Source organism: Dermacentor silvarum, chromosome 2 (genome assembly GCF_013339745.2).
Source record: "Dermacentor silvarum isolate Dsil-2018 chromosome 2, BIME_Dsil_1.4, whole genome shotgun sequence".
NCBI lineage: Eukaryota > Metazoa > Arthropoda > Arachnida > Ixodida > Ixodidae > Dermacentor > Dermacentor silvarum.
In genome coordinates, this window is record NC_051155.1 from 215,988,935 (window position 1) to 216,010,817 (window position 21,883).

The window sequence follows — 21,883 nt, forward strand, 5'->3', positions numbered from 1 at the left end:
AACCAACCTCTCGGCTTTCGAAACATGGAGCTTGTGTGGCGTTTTGCATCACATGAAATGAGTTCCGCGCAAACTGAGGAAACGTGATCAACCGCGGAGATAACTGATCCGCATCAACCTGCGAAACAGGCGATGTGGCCCCGAATCGACCACTGCGGCGCGCATTCTAGCTCCCACAACAAAATTTGCTCTAGATTGACCAGTGGGTATCGCCGTACTTATAGGACAAACAGGCTAAGTTGGGTTAGCCCTATACGATGTTGTTCCGTTCTTTGGAAGTTAGCCTGAAGGGTTATTTCACATTTCAGGGTTCACGCTGTCGAATCACTGAGGGGCCTTCGCTGCTAATTAATAATGAGAACATGTTAATTAGCTACTGATCGTAGAGCCTTAGCGTAGATGCGCATATTGGTTTCTTATTTTATGGTGCTTCACACTGACGCCCTCATGGGAAATGTGGCATCTTATCCCCACTTGGCCATGTCGTAGAAGAATGTGGCACGCGTTTAACTTTTCATAGCGCCATGCTTGAGTCACTTAAAGAGGAAAACAAACATTTCATGTGCTGTGAATTGCACGATGTCGGAACATCCCGTTTATATTGCCCGTCTTCCGCGACGGAAAGCGACCCACCGTAACAAACAGCATGTTAAATGTATAGCTGGTCTGAGAGAAGGAAGAGAAAACTGGCTTTTTGTTTCGCCATGTATGCGCATGTGAGAGGAGTGAAAATCTGTTCCTCGCAAACGGCATTCCCGGAAGTCATGCGATGCGGCAACAAGGGTTGACATGCCGTGCACAAAGAGAGGGTTACCAACAAACGTGCCGGTATTGGATGTTCGAAATAAATGCCAATGTGGGTGTATGAACGAGACACGAGGCGTTTGCTCTGTGTGTCCACAACAACCGTTCAATACACAGAACACTTAGTTCTTGTTCTTCAACACGAACATATGTGGGGGCAGATATATACATATGTACATATAGGACACATATACACACATCCACATAGCAAAGTGCACGGTTATCAGCAGTTGCGCCTTTTTTTGCTTCTTTCGCTAGTGTCGAAGCTTATTTAACCCCGAATCGTTCTTTTTTTTTTTTCGGGAATCGTGAACACAGTGCCTGACAGAAATGTTCTGTTGGTATCTACCACAATAAACACATATTCACGTCACATTTCCTTTTGTCGCTTCGTAATTAAGACCTTGGCTTGGGCGATGTTGTTTCATAATTAGTGCCAACAGAGCAGCGCTACTAAGACGAAGAAAGTATTCACCAGTCTTCGTTTCAGTCGCGCTGCGTTCACACAATCTATGCGTAAGCTCTATGTTCGTTTACGATAGGAAAGGTATCCAAAATAGTTACTACAAAGCTATAATTTTTGTCATTAAATGCTTGTGCAAGAAATTAAGTTATCATGATTGACTTCATTTGAATTCATTGACTTCAGCATGTATTGTATAATGGTTTTAAAGTGGGAGGAGGTTTCCTCACATTGTATTATCGATAATTTGAAAAAATTTTCAGCGCAAGTGCTAGTAACCGATCATTTCGTTTAATCACAGGCCGGATGTTCTCTTTTAGAATGTGTACCAACCAACGGTAATTTCTTCGTGCAGTTTACAACAATTTGTCGCCTTGTCACCCTGAGCGTGCACTTTGCCTTACGAGCATGTTTTCTCGTTTGCTTGGTTTCTCGCTTTAGCTGGAAAGTTGACGCAGCGCGCACAAGTCTCACAATGCTTTGCATGTATCGCTCGTTGAAAAAAGTTGTGGAAATATCTCCTTGATGTGATAATTTTTATTATATTCTGCTTGAAACGCCACGCTGAAGGGACGAAATTTGTGAACGAGTGGATTCTTCTCTCAGCGAAACTGGGGACTGTAAAGCTGGATCAGTGCACTTGTAGTGTACAGTTCCTGCAATAAGGTCCCTGTCATGGAGGAATGACATGGAGAACCTGCACTATGCAGGTAAGTTACTGCGGCCGTTACTTTTAATTTCAGAATGTATGTATCCGCTCACCGCGGTCATTTGAAATACGTCGTCAAATTCAAAGTAAAAGCGAAGTTTTGAAAATTACTCCGAAGCGAATGTGCCACCGTATAGCATCCTTATATAGATTTTCACACCTTTTCTCGCAGTTACTGGACCTCTTAATTACTGAGGCCCAGGTCGCCTCAAACACAGAAAGTCGCCGAGAGCATCGCGCTATATACTCGTGTTCGCCGAATCATCTTTCCAGCTCTGCATCGCATTCGGTATTTCGACCAAGACAGCTGAGAAATACACAAACACAGCACTCAAGCAAGAGCAAATACAACGTGACACTTTTACAAAAGGGGGAAACACACGTCATATCACGAGCATCCGTGTGGGTTATTGATTGCAGACGAGGGAACACGTTGCCACCAATAGGAAGACGAAACAACAACACTCATTGGGTTTGAAACTTTACTTCTACAACCGACATGGCGCTTTGAAACGGGCAACATAACATGTTTGAATAAACTCTGAAGTACATTTCCACTACTTAAAAAAAAAAGCAGCGTCGTGCGTGAGAGCGCGATTATTATGTTAAGCTTATAAAACATGGTGTTGAAACCAGGTGCGCTGCGTTTGCTTCTTTACCATGAAACAGTACCAGAAGCTGCAGTCTTCAGAATTTGGATGACGCATTTAATGTCGGCCGCTTTTAAGAAATTTTGATTAACTTGTATTAGAACAACATATTAAAGTTTTAATTCTGACTTTCACACCCTTGACGTGCAGTGTGCGTCTAGAATTCACTGTTATTGTGGATCATTTGACTTGAGTGGTTGTACAATAGTAAGTTTGGTACTCATCACTATATTGTCTACTTGATGAAAGGAACACGTTAAACTGAGAGCACCAGCAAGCAGCTTCATTCCAGCCGCTGTCAGTGTGCACCGAATCTAGCACAGTACAGCGCAGCGAAGCAGAAAGCGAGCAATGTAAAAGCTTCTACATTTCTAATGCATGCGTGCAGTTGTTGAAGAAGCAGGCAGCAACGCATAATTCCATCTCGTCCACCAACACCGCTGCTTGCCATGTCGAAACCAGTTACACGTGCTCCGAGCTTTAGGTGCTTCAAGCAGTTCATGTTCTTCAAGTGAATGGACGTTTAAAATCTAAGCATTGGTTTGTTCGAACGGCTTCATTCAAATGTCATTGTCGCACAAAAACTAGGCAGTTTTCCTTTTGCGATATCCCTGTTTTCTGATCTAAAATGAGATTTGCTTTATCACTCCTATTGTGCAGTTTTTTTTGTAATCCGTGTAACAAATTAGAAGTACGCTCTTTCTTGGTGCAGTAATGAACAATTCAATTCAATTCGTGCCATTGTTAAACGAGCTCAAGCGGTATAGGCTGATATAAACGAACCGGTGACAGAGGGTTAAAGTGTTGTTAAAGAGTTGTTCTCGTTTCCAAAAGAATGATCTAGCGAAGAAATATGAGCCCACATTGCGAAGAGAAGAGCTGCCAAAGGAAGTATTCAATACCGAAAATTGAATACTTCTTTACGGCTTCACGGCTGCCAGATTTCCTTACTGAGATTCACTTCACATATATAGACCGCTAGACTAGAATAAGCACAAGAAAATTAGCCTCATAACCGATACCTCAACTAACCCAGTGCGTATGTTTGTCTGTAATAAATACTAATTCGCCGTATAGTACTGAGTAATACTGATCTTTTTCACCTTTATTAGTTGTGTAAAATGCGACATGGAACGCAAAGGAAAAGCATGCATATTAAACCAATGACTGAATAAACACTCGAAGCAACGCTTGTTAGAACAACTACAAGAAATGGAAATGTACTATTGCCGTAGAATTTAGTGCACAGTTTCTTGAACTGTAATATTTTCTTTTCATTTGTGAAATGTACAGCGAATGAAACCTTATCCGCGCAATATGAAAATAAGATATTATTTATTTTTGTCCCGGTTATACCAATTCTTCATCATCGGGACAATTTTTGTTTTCGAGTGTACCATTCGCTTTGCTTCTCAAGGTATGTCACTCAGAACTCTACCTTACTACCAGGACCAGTCACCTTGCCGACCGCTTGCTCACAGAAATGATGCTCTGCTTGCGATCACAGCACAGCACTACCATTGCGATGTTTATGTTTTCGCAGACGTAGAAAAGGAAAAAAGTATAAGCTCACAGTGCTTGAAGCCCTACTCGAAACGCTGCTAACTGGAACGTAACTGGATGTGAACCTAACAAGAGAGTGTTCTTATCGAAGTAGGGTGGGACATGCACGGAAGCATCTTATGAGCTGCCATTTTCAGCGCAGTCCATTGCAGACCACGGATATTAGCTAGGACAGATAACTTAACGAGTGCGCGTACTTCTGCGCTTGTGCAGAACGCTTCTGCGGTCGTCTGTTTGGAAGAGAGCCTGTAAAGAACATTTTGGCTCCAGAAGCAGCTGCCTCTAATAGCAACCACGCTTTCAGTAACATTCCTGATTCGCGAAGCTCGACGGCTGCGCCAAGTACCACGAAACACAGCGATGTGTAGATACGTCAAGGGACACTTACGTAGACCTCTTCCCATTGGCTGACGTATCGGACGAGCCTCGACAGCCTGAGTAGCCTGAGGAGGCTGAGCATCTTGGCGAAACGCAGTATGCGCAGAGCGCGACCTGCGTGCAACAGCTGGAAGCTGTCGCTGTAGTCCTGGATGAAGATGAGGAATATGTAGTCGAGAGGGATCGAGCTGATGAGGTCCAGGAAGAACCAGGTGCGGATGTAGTGGTGCGCGATCAGCTTGGGATCCAGGATCACCTGCTCGGAGTTGTCCTGGTGCATGATTCCTGCGCACAGCCCGGTTGACATAACGTATCAGTCAATGCTCGGAGAGACGTTTGCATTTGCCGTCAGTACAGCAAACTCAGCTCGAAGAATGCGGACACCTACGGGCGCTTGTGCATTTTCTCTCCGCCCCTCATCTCTTTTGCATTAATAACACATATATGAATAAAAAAGAAGAAAAATAAGTTATTTTTAGCAGTCGGCGCTTTATTTCTGAATCAGTGCGCTATATGCGTACTTAGTTATCTGTCACAGTAACAGAATATTGAATTGTACTCAGGCTCAGTGGTGCACTGATTTTTTTCAGAAGTAAGCTATTTGTTAATGCCCAAGTTTAATACCCTATCAGAAGGGTGTTAGGGACAGCTCTGATCGAAAAGCCTCTAAAGGTGCGCCTTGGACAAAGAAACTCTAGCCAGAAGCGTAACTGGATCTGTGTAACTGAAACACAGATCGACTAAAAAGAGCGGCACTGGTATCGCGGCGTCAAACACGAGCTTTGTTCGGCTCATCCGGGGCAGAAATACGTGTATACATGCTCTTTGCAATGTAAAAAAAATAGATTGGCAGTCATTTCTCAATATTCGAAAGAAGGACATAGCGGCATCCTCAGTTGTACAGAAACGTGATTCGACGATATTGGGTGTTAATAACCTTGAAAAAAGCGCGTGTCAGTGCTTCATTGGAAATTTGAACCGATCGGTCGAAAAGATGTGCAATGCTAATGCGTGCACGAGTGGCACCAAGGCGGCGAAGGCGAACTTACCCGTTCGGAAGTTGACGACAATGTCGAGCAGGAAGATGGTGTCCGAGAGGCAGTTGAAGGCTATCCACCGGATCGACAGGTCGTCGTTGAAGAACGAGATTGCCACTGGTAGGACGATGAGGTTCGCCACCAGGAGCAGTAACATGCACAGGTCCCAGTAAAACCTGCGACGTCAGGAGCCCGCGTTAGCGCTTCGAGTCGGCAGGTCGAGAACTGACGGGAATTGGCCACTATCCTGTCACCGCGACGTTGTTCGACACTTCCGAGCTCACAGCTTGCAATAACGTGCTGCACAATGTCATTACGTGAAAGCGCTAACGCTACGGCAAACAGGGAACATGAGATAGGTTGTATATTGCAGAAGGCGCCAAGACGAATTAGTTCAGATGAACTTCTCGCGCTTTCTTGCTATCCTTTCTTGTGTCCTTTGCTTCAGTTCTTGATATACAGTTATAATTGACCTTGATTGTGATGGAACACTGCCGAAACCATGAAGCAAATAGTCATTGGTTGTGAATAATCTTACTTGTATGCTGGTACGAGTGTCCTTAAGCTGCTTATGCTGTTCATTTTCATTCTTGAAAGAAAAATTGTCATCCACCGAACTTGTAGTTATTTTTCCTTCCATGAACACTCCTCCACCTTGGGGGCTTCCGCAGAACTAATTTGCCATATTCACTTTCATTCTGTTCATTGTTCATGATTGGCTCTTTCTTGCCGCCCTCGTAGGGGTGACTGCGTCAGCAGGCGTTTGGTGTGTTGCGACACCACGGACCCGAGCACATGACGGCATAACCCTCCCGCGTTTAGCCGTGTGTGGCTGAGCCGTGTCCGGGGAATTGGGGTCCCGGGGGTTGAGCCGATGCTGAGTGCTTGGACTCATAAGGCGCCTCGGCGGAGGCAACGCATCCCTTTGGCCTCGGCTTCATGTAGACGGCACCGCCGTCCCGACCCCACCGCCCGATGGACCCACCCGGGGGAAATCGATAGTTGCCTTTTCCTGTCATCCTCTGAAAACTTCGCCTTTATCTCCTACTTTCAACCTTTTCTGTCTTCTCTTCGTTTACTTCGGGTTTTCCAGGCAACAAGGGTTAACCTGGTGTTACGTAACCACACTGGGTTATTTTTTTTAACAAACTGCGCGGTAGGACGGGACACAAGGAAAGAAGTGAGACAGACGAACGCAGACTAACAACTGATTTAATTGACCGTACCAACTCGCCCAGTTGTCAACGCTTTCTATAAACTAGGTTATATCATAGTGGGTTACAGTAGTGTCGTGCATAAAGCTCATCACCACGTGCATGACACTCTTTGGCCATATCTGGTCCTTGCGCCATAAAACCCCATCCATCATCATCATCACCTTTTACAGCGGAGCTGTTTACCTCTAGCCCCCGTATGTCTCCCCCGCATGCGTTCCCAGGGGGGCTACCCTGAGCGGCTTACGTCCGTATCGAGGACACTGTGCGTGGACAGGAATGGAGACGGGTAAGGGAAAGGAGCAAAGAGTGTGGTGAAAGCGTTGAAGCAGTGGAGACGGGTAAGGGAAGAAGGGGAAAGAGTGTGGCGACGGCGCGTGTGCACGTGGCCTGCGCTTATGTGGTTATGACGTCATGCGCGTTGGAAGTGCCGGCGCGGCTGCAGCAGCGGTTGCGGCAGATGCATGGGAGGTGCGGTGACCGCGGCGGCGCTTGTGTCGGCGTAGTGGGGTGTGTATCATATGGATCATAAAGCATGCAGTGATCACCACCGTTTCAAAATAAAATAAATGTGTATAAATGTATGCGTGTGTATGAGTGTTATGTATGCAAAATAATGTATGATTTCATAATGTATGCAGCCCATGTATGCAGCCCGTGTATGCAGCCTAAACAGCTTCGCTGTTAATCCGTGCCCATATGAATGTTGCGGCCCCACGAATTTTTCTTGCCGCCCGAAGCGGCGGAAGTTTCAGAAGTCGGCGCTTCACTAACCTCGTCCTTGTGCCACCTTCCTAACGTGTTGCACAACATAACATGTTAGACAAGCAGAAAAGCCCATTTGAAATATATCGCGTAAGTGATGCTCAGAATCTGCTACCCACCGAAAATATAAAGCACTGCGATTCGACCTCCTTCCCTTTCCTTTCCCCTTATGTGGCCCCTCGCTGTGTAATAAGCTTTATTGGTTCATCACAGGACAAACTACAAGGGAAAAATGGAATTGCATCTTATATTTAACCATTAGTACAGTAAGTGCGAACCACGTGCTGCTGAAACAAGCACAATAGGAAAACGCGTGCCAGTGGGAATGGTCGCTCTTAATTATGAAAGGGAGGTTGGTCGTTAGAGCACATCTTCTCAACACGATAGCAGAGTTTAGGCTCTGGAACTTTAATTTCTGCCGCGTTGCCGAGCTGCGACCGGTACTTTGCTTTAATCGACGCCGCGCCCATTTGCTGGGCCTTTAGTAGACCTCCCTAGCCACTTTTACGACCTCACGCGTCGTATATCTTCCGCGATCTTCCTGCATGTCGCGCCTCACAGTTTGTTAAACTGTGGGATAGCATTATGGATTGCTTTTCTTCCATAGGATGAACGTCCGGAGTACACTGCGTCCAAACGAGACAGAAAATTGAACCTCATATTCGTGTATTCGTGACATGTTTCTGAATGTAGCGCGAGATGAACTTTACGGATGTCAATCATAAAAGAAGAACTCGTATTATATTTGTGGAATTATGGTGAATGAACTGTGCAATGATTAGCTTAACGCAAATTGCGCACCCGAATTTACTGGCACTCCTATTCCCCCGCGCTATCTGCTGCTTTGATCGAAATCTTCCGCAAGTAACAAAAAGAAAACTGAGCATTCATTTCTCATTTCAAGGAAACTCATGCCATAGCAGTTATCTTTAAACATATCTTGGGCTACACTGAAACTGACGTCAATGCCGCACTATCCTCGAGGCGCCAAGCGTTGCTTTTGTTTCTTAATTACTTGCAACATGACGAACACTGAGGAGTAATAAGAGAGGGGTGAGATGGCAAGTGGGAGAAGCATTTCGTGGGCGAACTTACTGCTCTTGCGGCACATACAGGCCCACCATGATTCCAGATTCTCACCGCGAGGCTGAGTGTAGTATAGATGGTCAGCTATAAGATGAAAACTAGCGAAAGAAACGCATACGCAAGAAACCTGCGTCCTGTGCGCTCCTTGTTTATTTCTTGTGTATGCGTTTCTTTCGCCGGTTTCCATTTGAGTTTACCAGATTCTCACTACAATGCGCGTGGATGCAATCAGACCGCAGCGCGATGTTCCTTTTACTATCTGTGCCGCGTACAGTGGTGAGCACTGTTGCGGTGAACACCTCATTAGTATTCAAGTTGTTATAACTTCAGCATACCTTCTACTTCAGGGGGGAAATGTGCCGAATACGACGCCTAATGATGATGCCGATAAAATAAATAATAGTTTGCTTTATTTTGGGCTAAACATCAACTGCTATAGGCTCGTGAATACTAATGAGGTGTTCACCCTAACAGCGCTCACCACTGTACATGCATACATGGCCCACATTTAATTAAATAAAACATCTAACTAGTGACGAAGGCAGCATACCTGCAACGTGTGGCTGATACGACGCGTTAGCCTGAAAGACCTGACACCTTTTCACAAAGCAAGGTAATCTACGCGCCTTCTAGTTATATCTCAGCCGTAATAAATTGCGGAGTGCTAATCGAGTGTTTCTTTTAAGACTGGGCCGGGGCTGTAATCTTTCGAGGATGGGGTCGTTGCTAAGGCCCGGTGATCTCGGCGCTTCACGCGCGTCTCATATCTCTTCACTTAAACCGAAACGCTGGTCTTGCGACTTTGGTTTCTGGCACTGAGGGAACGTCAAGCACAAAATATCTCGTGCGATAAACAAAAATAAACATAAATATGAAAAAAAGAATAATCCAAGGACATCGTCGGCTTTTTCTTTTCGGGGGGAGGGGGCGGGAGAGGAGGAGTCCCTTGGGACGAAATCGACGCCCTAATATGAGGGCAATTTTCGGCTCGTAAATTTTAAAAGGGCGGCGCCCTTTCTCTGCCCGCTTTCTGTTTCTGTATTTCTTCCGCTCCGTCGTTAGCATATCAGAACTCCCAAACGCGCTCCTCCTTATTTTTTTTCTTTTCTCTCTCTTCTTATAGGCGCTTCTTTTTCTTCGTATATTCTTCACTCGTAAAACTGATTGATTGTTATGTTTCTTTTTTCCTTTTCTTCCTTCCTTTCTATAGACATACACATGAGCGTATGCTGAGAGATGCGCATATCGAGGTACGAAACAGTTCCGCCCGGGAGAGACAAATTTTTCTAGCGGGAGAAATGTATCGATAAAACAGACTTGCTCCATTTCTAAATGCGTTCCCGAAATGTATCTGCTTTTTATTCAGCTTTCTTTCTTTTCTTTTTTTTTCTAAGCGCTCGTTTTGAACTCGTTTACCAGTCGCAATGGCTTCGACGACCAGCTTTGTCAGATTCAGAGCTCCTACACTGGCGGCATTGCAATTCGCTCTGACCCTCGCTGTTTATAACGGATACGCCGCAGCTTCGCGATGGTGCCTATCGCAGTGGCAGCGATCTCGTTATCGTGGTGCCGTAACTGACGCGCTGCAGGCTTTTCATCGTTATAATCATCGAGCAATCTATCTAAAGTGCAGGACAAATGCGTCTCCCAGAGACCCGCAATTACCAAGCACTGTCTTGCGCCAACAGAATCCATGCCATGCGTGCGAAATTTATAATCTCGTAGTGCCATCTAATTCCCTGCCGTCATGATAGGCGTGACGTTAAGAGGTATAGAAACAGCAGTGTTGGATTTGGGATGGATATATGAGGTTCTGGTGGGGAGATTAAGAGGAATGAGTGTAGTTAGGCACGCCATGTACGTAATGTGTGGAAGAGATAACGACTTAACTATTAAAGAAGAGACGGGTGCAGCCTTCTCACCAACGGGCTACTGTCGTTAGCTTGCGTATGCAGAAGCTGCGCGGAAAAGCTAATTAAGCTTGTTGCAGGAGCCGAAAAAAGAAGCGACCACGTTCAAAGAAGAGAAACATGATAGTGCACAAAAATAAACGAAACGGACAGTTATGTTGACCAGGCCCGGCTAGCCTCATGCCAAAACCGGTGATTAGGCAAACGCGACGCTCATGTGAACATCGCCTCCGTTCAAATCAAGGTTACTAAATTAGCAACTTCCATCTATAGGGTGGCTGCGCATTCATGAGCCGCCTGAGCGACGTGTTGTTAGCTGTGCGCACACCGGAGGTAGGCGAACTCTATCCACATTGTTCAGTGGCTTAGGGCGCACGCGGCTTGGCAGCGTGGAATAACGGGTCGTCGCTCTCTTTTGGCGCAAAGAACGCAACCCGCCTGCGAGTGTGGCTGCTTAGCATGCTTAGCACTTGTTTCTTCCAACTGCTATCCAACTGCTCAGCAGTTGGATAAGGCCTAACAACCTTGCAGCTTCGTTCCTGACTCCACTTAATATTTCTTTCTATTGTCATCCGTATGCTAACAAGATGAACATGCGAATATTTCAGACGAGACATTCTCTCGTTTCTCATTCTCGTTTAGTTCCCGGGAGCTGTTCCTCGAGAGCCGTTCCTTATACAGGCAAGAGTGTAGCGCGCTCGCCGATGTTGGCGTGCTGGGTCGACTCGGTCGCGGACGCGGCGCCGCCTTCCGACAGCGGTGGACGACTGTCGGGAGCCGTGGGGATTTGCCTCGGTTTTGCTCGCAATCCCCGAGAGGATCACGCGATAAAGCGGCGGCTTAAGCGAAAGCCCGCGTCGCCGTCAGACCTCTTTGGGCAAACCCTTTTTGGCACGCTGCTCACTGGGGCCTCGGCTGTCTTGCGAAGCTTGACGTTCGTTCTTAACTTTGTCGCCCTGCGCGTATACGGTTTTCATCCCTGCTTACGGCGCGTATCTAGCCACACATGACTGCAGCTTTGACTCGTGCGTGTTCCGCCTTTGATATCGTCGCATTGCAATTTTTTTTCTCTTAAAACCAGATTCTGCTTAGATGATGTCAGTGATTCCCGCCTGCTCATCTTAGACTGCATGAGTTGTAGCAAGGTATTCTTGGTAGGCATTGCGAAATCCTGACTGGGAGCTCACCACTGTCGCTGAAAAGAAAAGTGTACAATCATTGCATTCTACCGCTGCTAACATACGGGGCAGAAACTTGGAGGTCAACAAAGAAGCTCAAGAAGAAGCTAAGGACCGCACAAAGAGCGATGGAACGAAAAATGTTAGGCCTAACTTCATGAGACCGGAAGAGAGCGGTGTTGATCAGAGAGCAAACGGGGATAGCCGATATTCTAGTTGACATGAAGAGGAATAAATGGAGCTCGGCCATGTAATGCTTGGGATGGATAACCGGTGGACCATTAGAGTCACAGAATGAATATCAAAAGAAGGGAAGTGCAGTCGAGGACGGCAGAAAACTAGGTGGGATGATGAAGTTAGGAAATTTGCAGGCGCAAGTTTGAATCAGCTAGCACGAGACAGGGGTAATTGGAGACCGCAGGGAGAGGCCTTCGTCCTGCAGTGGACATAAATATAGGCTGCTGCTGCTGCTGCTGCTGCTGCTGATGATGATGATGATTCTCAGAACAGCCCTATAAGTCAGGCTGTCTACTCATAGGGGGTGGGGGGGGGGGGGGAAGGCAGGTACTGGCTAGTAATTGTTTCAGCTTCCTATGTGGGCAATGGTCGAGCAATGCTACCTTTCCTATGTCTGCTAAATCTTTTCGCACTGTGTGATTTTTATTTGGCTTTATTTCGTCGCCGTGCTGACAATCCTCCCCTTCACCGCTTACACCGCTGCCTTAATTTGCACCTTCTCTCTCCCTCTCTCTCCGTCATGCGCCGTGACGTCACCTTTATCCCTGTCTACCACGCCGACCAATCACCGGCGCCTTTTATGGCAGGCTGCCACCGAAGACTTGCCAGATTTTGTGTCCAAGGTGGCTTCTCGCCGTGAAACTGCGCAGATACAGTATGCGGCACTGCAGGCGAAAGTAATCGAACATGGCAGAACTGTGTGAATACTTTTATGCGCGGTGCGTTCCCGGCGCTCTATATGTAATTATGTATACACCGTGACAACGCGTTGACAGTTAAATGCCCGTTCATTTATTTATACTTTGCAAGCATTAATGTAAAGAGCGCTGCGTTTCAGCGCTCAGTATTTATTGGGTTAGTTTCGTCTATAGTGCTCCTACGCGTACAAGCTATTGGAACCAATCTCGCAGGAAGCTGCCAGCAGTTGCCGTGTCTCCGCTGTACGGCTCTCGAAAAATTTCGGTCGGTGCTGTGCCGCCACTGCATGAAAGGCACGATATAATTGCGCGAATGACGTCATGCCTTACATTTGTTTGCGCCAGGGAATGTTCACTTCTGACAAGACAATGCCTGCTTTCCATTAAGCGGTTGACGCACAGCCTTCCTGACGGCTCTCATTGTATTTCTGAGCCATGTTCTTGTGGTGCCTTCTTCTTGGTGCGACGACTTGGACAAAGAGTCGTTTAGAAGTAAAGCGCCGCTCTCTTTCTCTGTCGGTTTACTTAAAATTCGTCTGCCTTTTCAGACATAAAATCTTTCCATGTCAAGTATTCTTCACTTCTTATTTCTAGTGTTATGAGTGGTTTTGTTTACTATTTATGCGATAAAAAAGGAAGAACGATGCATGAAAGAAGGTCATGGATGACAATCGCAATCTCGCGCTCTAAAGGGATGAAGAAAATCACGAGCGACTTGCTCGACGCCACGACGGGTCCGAAACGAAGCTTTCCGCGAAATTGGCGCGGGTTTGGGGACGAAATAAACGAAACTGCTGTCCGAAGTGCAAGCTTCCGGGCGGTAACGTACTTCCGCATTTTAAATGAGCGCCGAGGAACCATGGATATCACGCTTTCTCCCGTTCACCGCTTTCCGCTGCTCGATTACTTCGAATGTCGCGCGCAGATATATGGACTATGACTGCACCCCAGCTGAATGCGGCGTTCGTATATATAGCCGCAGATTTTTTGCTCGCGTCTGAGAAAATGCGCGCGTCGCGCCTACGCGACGAAGTCGAACTTGAGGCGCATGCAAGCTGTGGCGGTGAACAATGGAAAACAGGCGAGAGAGAAAGACAGAAAAAACAAGACAGAAAGAAAGAAATGACGCAAAATTAACTGCGGTTGCTGGGGGCGTGAAAATAGAGAGAGGGGACCGAAAGGTCGATTATGCTCCTGTCACGAGCACTGCAGCTCGCGACGTCGGTTATCGACTTGGCTTGGCTCCGGTCCTGCTGCTGCGACTGCAAGTCTTTCTCGATGTTTGTGCTTGGTCGTCTTCGGGACTCGTACATTATTCGCGGTGGGGACCGCGAAGGAACGATAAAGAACAACGGACTTCGGAACGAAGTCAGCTGGCGAATGAGATTATTTAGCGAAATATTGGCCAGAGGAGAAATGAGAGAGAGAGAGAGAGAGAGAGAGAGAGAGAGAGAGAGAGAGAGAGAGAGAGAGAGAGAGAGAGAGAGAGGGTGAGGTTGACTTCATCTTGAATCATTCTGAGGCCCAGAGTACGGCGACAGTAATGGCGAGCATTCCAGATGATGCGGGAGAAAACAAAAGTTGGAAGGCCATTCGACCTCCAGTTGAAGTCGGTGAAAAACAAAGTCCTCCTGAGCCAGTTGGGGCTGAGAATGAACCATACAATTTATTCTGAGAGGTCCGTAGCGCTTAAAACGACAGCGTCTGTGTCTTCAACCAGAGGCCCAGGGTCTCAACGACAGCGTCTCGAAACGATAGCTGTTACGAAGGAAGAATGCCAGAACGCTCGCCTTACCACCGGTACCGATGCCACTGGTACCACTAGTACCACCGATACCAATACTACCGGGTGTACCGGTACCGCACGGTGGTACCACTGGTACCAGATCTATCTTCGGGATCGGCGCACATTTTTAGACAGCACTATCTCCGGGATCAGTCCAAAAAATAAGCTATATGCGGACCAACTTTGGTGTGCACAGTGTGCACAGTGGTGGTGCAGAGTGTGCACCGATAAAAAAAAAAAGCAAACAAGATAAACATAATTGCAAATCCCATGGTTTGTGATTAGACTATAAATTCCCGAAAGCTTGAGGTCCTCTTGTTTTAATTTAGCTTCGCATTACAAAGGGAAACATTTTATGCTCGCTGATGTTAGTTTTATACAGCTGTCCGCGAAAATCTCAAAGCAGGCGCATGGCCTAACATAGGGAGGGAACATGTCACCCTGCTGCATGGCGATGTACACAGTTTGTTGACCCTTGCCGTGCTGGTCCCGCTATTATAATTCAACTTATTCGAACGAAGGCAAGCCTTATGTCATATTGAAATCTTCGTTCGATGTATTGTTTGCTGCCGGTACAACCTTTGTTGACCTATTGTTAGAGACTATTATTGTTTCTCTTCTTTCTTGTAATGTGGACACTGAACACCAGTTGGCAGTTTTAAACTGGACCTGTCTTGGCGAGCTTTAAATTCTGAACGTTTAAAGTATATTTGATAAATGTGGGACGTTTTCAACCTCACCTCCTCCACGATTCCCTAGTTCTTCAGCTATACGAAAATCCGTAGCTCTAAGCAAATGATGCAAAATCATTCTTCTATCTTTTTTCTTTCTCTCTCTATTTTCTGTACAAGAGTGATTTGCCAAGGTGGGACATAACCTATAGCTTTTTCTTAGTTTTTCTATTTAACATTTCTGAAAATTGCAACGTTTATCGACGAAAGGTGTTCGCACAGTTTGCTACCGTTGAAAACTATATCCTTGCAGCTATATCGGAATGTTAGGTTGCAAGCGTAACAAACGCATTTTCTTTGATGTAGGATTTGACCTTTTGCAAGGTTTCTCATGAAACGAAGCAGTTGAAGTTTCTGGACAATTTAATAATAAAGATACCAATATTTGAAAAACTGAAACGTGGCTTCTGTGTGGCGCAGTGTTTGGGGCGTCTGGTTTCCGCGTGAAGTTCCTGGGTTCGAATCAACCTCCCTGAATTTATTTCGTAACCTATTTAAGGATGAATCGTTTGCCGTTTGTGTAGTAATGCAAAAAAAAAATCGTAAACAGTGAAAAGTATAACGAGCTGAGGGCGACATTTTTCTTTCATTTCGCTTCTACTTCAGCCAGGCACCCTTCCCTAAAGGTGGTAATGAAATAAGGGTGCTTGTATTAACTAACACCCTAACGATGCTCGTCAGGCGACAAATTGATTTACACCCTTAAAGGTTTCAAAATGTGTAGTGTGTAATACAGTATGGACACGACGGGCAGATAACGACAACGTGGGCTTCTGTCGAAACTTTCTCGCGTTTCTCTGACAGATGCGAGGCTGGACGCATTGTTCTCAACTACATAGGTCGTTTAATGGCCGAGTCGGTGTTTTCGTGTGATGCCCGTTTTTATAACTTTAACGGGGCAGTACGCATTAAGCCTTTCACCGCGATGCGCTGTTATAGTATCGTTGCTTCACAGGCCCTCATTTGTTCTAAAGTCTCGTGACGCAACGTTCGCAAGTTTCCATCAGTCCTCTCGGAGCGTAATCGCGTTTTTCGCAGACGGTTTTGCAAAACTCTCGGTCGGTGCACTGCGCCCTTCCCTGCGACAAATGCACTGCCCCTGGTCCTTATCAGTTTCCGTTCATCAAACTCTCACCGCAATGCTTCGGTCTCGAGGACACAATAATGCATACGCTCGAGTTCCAACGGGTCTCACTTTCACCTCTCGTTTGTCGACCGTCTGCTCGCCAAGGCGAAAGCAGTTACCATACCACATCGCGCGTTACTTCTGCAGAACACCCCCTTCTGGCATTTTTCTTCTTCTGTTTCAGCAACTCTTACAAAACGCAACGTGTTTTCATATGTCTCGCCGAACAATCAGCGCATCGCTCTCGTTAGTGCAATGGCCGCTGCCCATCTATATGCTCTGCCACCACTGCGCACACACGCCTTCCTTCTAGTTCTTTTGTCTCGCACGGTGCAGCCCTAATCTCCCTCGTCGCGGTGTCGTCGTCTTTTCCCGAGAGTTGCAGCGCAGCGTTCGCCGCTCGCGTGACCCGTCTCTGCACCCGCGAACACCCTTTCTCCCCTTGCGAGGAAGGGCGGCCGGCGACGTCATTAAACCCCAATCGCGAATCCATTACAGTCCCATAGAGTGCGCCTACACCCTTCCATCCGGCCTCGCTTTCACAGTCAAAGCGCTCATCACATTTGGATTGTTTTAAGGGCACGCGCAGGGAACCAGCTGTTTGCCGTCGTCGTGCAGACAAGCAGGCAGGCGAGCGCTGCTGAAGCACCCGATTTATTTCTTGTAGCGCAGAGAGGAACGACGAAACGGGCTATTTGCATAACAGCCTAGTCGTGGTATAGGAGACGGAGTTAGCGAAGGCGGTATACAAGGGAGGAAAAGCAAGCTGGAGTGTGTGATATCGCGCGTGCCGTATATGCCGCTCGGCTGCGCCACGGTGAATTCGTATAGTGCACGCCTCAATTCAGCGGAAGATTTGGTTCAGTATATAGGAATGTGGGGGTCTCGGTTTGTTCTTGATGACATAGCGTCTGCGTCTTGAGTCGCGAGCCGGAAAAGCCTGCTCCCGTGCCCTTTTGGGAAATGCGGGAGTGATGACAATGACTCTCCTCGAAGCAGCATTTTGTGAAGCGACGTGATTGGAAAATGGAGGCGCAAAAGATTCGGTCCCTTGGAATGAGCAAGCGCTTTGTGATCGTGCACTGGAATCTATTAGGAGAGTACATTCTAGGAAGCACCGTTCGTCGACCGTCCGTCAGATGGCCGCACTATACGGCGCTATTAGCTCTCCGGGACGATTTATCTGCGTGTCTGAATAAATAGCGCCTCTGTAGACCTCGACTCCGTCTATGCGAGCAGGCTTGAAGCGTTGATAAATCGAGGGCCAGTGAATAACAATCATGAGAGTAGGTATCACTGTAGTCGAGTTAGTGTTATGTCACAATGTACACCGAGTGTCGTCCGGTATAGGGAACGCACCAATGCGTATGGGACAGATAAGTCAGCAGCAATGCTGACTTATCTATACCTTACGATTCAAGGTATTTCAGCACTGAGCGCCAATGTGCCTTCTGTACTTGCAGCGCGCCACTAACACAAGAGCACATATATAGTTACACGAGGAATCGGTGTTTGCGAGTGGTATCAAGTAATTTTTTTCTTTTTTTTCAGCAACAAGCATTGCCTGTCTAACGCCTTTCTTTTATAACCGGCTACGAATGGCAAGTGCATTTGATGCCGTATGCAAAATTAGATGATCGTCTCGCTGCCACTATGAATCGGCCGTAAACATATGCATTTCCACGGGAATTAATTGGGCCTTAGAGCTGACAACGGCGCACCCCTCTTGATGGTTCGGCGAATGTCATAATTTCTGTTTGCACTGTGGATCCACACCCGTGTTTCTGCGACGAGTGTCTCAGATTATTAAAAATATAGGAATCGAGACACTTTATAAGGTTTTACTAACCAAGCTTCAGATATAGCAGCGGCGGACATGAGGATCAGGAAAAATTCACCAACGATTACGGTACTCCCTAATGCGAAATTCAAGGGCAACTCTATGCGTGGCTTCATTTCACGATATATATTGGTTGGCGTGGACAACCATCTCTCGTGCGGCACGTTGCAAACGTAGCGAAGTGTGGCGCGACTGCCTCGCTAATCGGGACGGGAGGTCACGAGAGGCAGAGCGTGGGTGACGCATGAGCGTGATTCACAGCAGCCGCCGCAGACAGACCTCCGCTCATGCAGCGCTTTGTTTCCTTATATGGTATCGTTGGACGCGCTCGCCTCATGCCATCGGTGAAGAGACGACAGGGCGCGCTACTCTGGCGCCATCTCGTAGCGGTCGTCGCCCGTCTTGCGCGGCACTGCGCTTTTCTTCTCACGCTTTCGCCATACCCTCCACGTCCGCTTTCCACCTCGCGCTCTTTTCGCTGTCGCTGTCTTTCATCGCCCGCTGCGCTCCACCTTCGCTGTTTCATTCTTCGCTGTGCTCGTTTGCTCGGCTACACCGAGGAACAACGCCGACGCTCAACGCAGGAACGGGCGCCTAAGAGCTGCGCTCTAAAATTCAGTACGGACCACCGTTAACTGGAACAGCAATAGATTTCACAGCAAAATCTTACGAGTCCGCATTTCTCAGAACTGGTACTATAGGCAAAACGTTTCTGTCAAAACGTTACGCTTTGAGTACTAGCTGACTTCAATTCTACACTTACTACATGCCCCTCAAGGCCAATATTTGACAAAAGTAATTGTCTCAATTTTGCTAATTAGTAATGGTAATGGCTATTCTCGTAAAAGTTATGATGTCCGTCGCTGCTATAAAGCTTGCAAAGCAAAAATTATCACATTGCTTGGAATTCATTAAGTTAAAATAATAGAAAAAAATAATAATTTGGCTTGAAGGCGTAATACAATTGAAGGAGAGAAAAGAAAGTAACGAGTAGGCTGGCAACTGCCACTAGAAGGAGCGCAACGCCTGCTTAGTCTTCGAGAAGAAGAGCACAGAAACCGAGTAATGGGAGATATGAAGAAGGGAATGAAAGAGAGAAGTAAGAACAAGATGACAGCTCACAAAGGCTACACAGATCTTAAACAGCGTTCGTTGAAACATGCGGTATTAGCACTGAGAGGTACATGGAGCAAAAAGGGACGGCACATACCTGAAATTGCTGCACGGGTGAATGATCCAATGTCCGGCGGCCTTTTGCCGGATGCGCTCTTTCATGAGCGCCTTCTTGGATCCGAACAGCTTCATGGCCAGCTTGTTGTCGGATGGCTGGAACAGGGCCTCCAGCTGGTTGCGCATGAAGGACGCCTTGGCCTCGGACAGGCCCGCGCCGCCGCCGGGCCCCAGCTCTTCCTTGGGGGTGCCGTACAGTGACACGTCGTCGCCCTCCTTCGCCGCGCGGCCACCCGACGCCGCGTTGTTTGCGGCAGCGCTGCCGTCGGACGCCGCGCGGACCTGCTCGCTGCATTCGCAATTACCCATTCACGCTGTGAGCACAAGCTCCGCAGACGGCGATATTCGTACAGCGACCGGGCAGTGTCCGTAGGCCTACTTACAGGCCTAACTGTACACGACTAACCCTTAAGACTAACATGCTTTCTCAGCGCAATTTTCTCTTGCACACAGACAAAAAGAAACAAAGCCGTCGTTGTTTGATTATTAAGGAATTGTGAGAAAATTGCCTACCCAAAAGCTGGCTATATGCCGACAATCAGCAATAAATCCTGGCTGAGAAGAAATCTGCTATTAGCAGCGTGGTGTCGCAAGAAGAATTACTAAGCCTAACCATTCCTCTAGTGTCAATTCACGAAACACTTGAGCCATCCAGCTTCTAAAAAGACAAACACTACCATGGTCGATATACCTAACGGTTTGGCTGAACGGCATGGAATAGACTTGTAATAATGGATGCGGCCTATCCGGCATAGTTCCGCTTAAGAAGGGGGCATGTCACTTCAATGAAGTGTTTTGTTAACGCACGTTGGGCCGTAAGCATTGCTTTGTTTTCAAGTTATAACAACGTGCGCACTTAATACGACCTTTCAATTAATTGCTATATTGCTATTTCATTGATGGAGACTATCGGTTTGTTTTCTTTTATTCACAAGCAAGTAAAATAACGAGAAAGTGATGCTAAAGAAGTTCGATAGCACATAGATTGCTTTTGTTTATCCTTGTTTATCCTCATCTTATATATCTTGAACTGCACACACGCACAAAAGCGGCTGTAAATTTCTGTCACCTAAGTATACGACGATGGCCGTTAAAAAGAAATACCTGAACGCTAGAGTATACGGTCGAATAGGACAAATAATAATAATAATAATAATAATAATAATAATAATAATAATAATAATAATAATAATAATAATAATAATAATAATAATAATAATAATAATAATAATAATAATAATAATAATAACGAAATAAAATAAAAGGAATAACGAAAACTCGGACGCGGAAGCTCCCGCTAGCTCGCTCGCTGCACTGTCATTTCTCCTTGCGAATACACGCACACACGCTCGGTGTCTCCGCTGGAGGAACGTACGTCGAACGATCGACTGCTGGCCGGCCGCGCTGCAAATATAGCGCGACTATATATTCTCTCCCGCTGTCGTTCGCCGGTTCCACAAGCGTACCACGCAACGAGTCGCACACGCCAACAGAGAGACGAGCAGGCACGACGGGGGAGGAGAAGGCTGTCGCGACCATTGCCGGTCCGTCTGCGCGACCATTTGGTATAAGGGCCACCACAAGTGCAGCCCTTCGCGGAGTGCGTGCATGCGAGAAGCCGCTGCCGTACTTGGGAAGAGCTGCTGTCCGTAAGTTTGAGTGCGCGTGGAAGGCATCGATGCATCCTAGAAGGTCAGCTGTTATATGACATTCAGCCACGCGAGGAAACGCCTGGCACCGAGCGACGAGAAAGGCCCTACCTTTTTTCTCATCGCTGTCGTTTCTAACTGGAAGTGCTTCGAACGCGAGTGATGAGGACATATAGTAAGGCACGTGGGATGCGGATAGTTGGCGAAAAAGCTTGCTTAAATAAATTTAAGAAAGAAATACGGAGGGGACCACTGAGAGGAAGACTTTAGGTGCTGCACGAAACATTGGTAACTGGCACCTACCACGGCAGCAGTGCCGACACCGGCACAACGACGGCACGACGGCTCGCACTTGCGCTCGTAGAGTGGATCAATGCAGTTTTTCGGTAACCTTTTCTCCTACCCACCTTTTCCTAGCCACCTTTTCTCTTACCCAAGAAACACGGTGGCTACATATAGCCACCGTGTTTCTTGGGTAGGAGAAAAGGTTACCGAAAAACTGCATTGATCCACTCTACGAGCGGAAGTGCGAGCCGTCGTGTCGTCGTTGTGCCGGTGTCGGCACTGCTGCCGTGGTAGGTGCCAGTTAGCAATGTTTCGTGCAGCACCTAAAGTCTTCCTCTCAGTGGTCCCCTCCGTATTTCTTGTAACAATATTAATAAATATTGTTACAAGCCATTCCCGTACATTCGATAAGGCGCCAGCAAGTGGAGGAAGACGACGACCGAAGAAGCGCTCGTGTGGTTGTTGTTCCGCCATCTCGGCTTCGCTCTGTATATATTTAGTGAATGCATTTTTCTCTTTTGGTTTGCCTATTCTTATCCCCGTC

The 21,883-nt window shown here is 47.0% G+C and overlaps 2 protein-coding genes across 4 annotated transcripts in view; one reads left to right on the plus strand and one right to left on the minus strand.

Moving 5' to 3' along the window:
* The window catches only part of LOC119442612 (uncharacterized), a 162,879-nt gene that overhangs the window by 67,838 nt on the left and 73,158 nt on the right, over positions 1 to 21,883 (plus strand). The window lies entirely within an intron of this gene.
* Positions 1 to 21,883, minus strand: part of LOC119442614 (potassium/sodium hyperpolarization-activated cyclic nucleotide-gated channel 2) — a 411,864-nt gene that overhangs the window by 23,113 nt on the left and 366,868 nt on the right. For all 3 annotated transcript variants that reach the window (XM_037707554.2, XM_049662261.1, XM_049662262.1), the window contains 3 exons: positions 19,386 to 19,694; positions 5,617 to 5,780; positions 4,578 to 4,852 (listed from right to left, as the gene is read on the minus strand). In XM_037707554.2, coding sequence (XP_037563482.1) covers positions 4,578 to 4,852; positions 5,617 to 5,780; positions 19,386 to 19,694 — 748 coding nt within the window. The remainder of the gene's footprint in view (positions 1 to 4,577; positions 4,853 to 5,616; positions 5,781 to 19,385; positions 19,695 to 21,883) is intronic.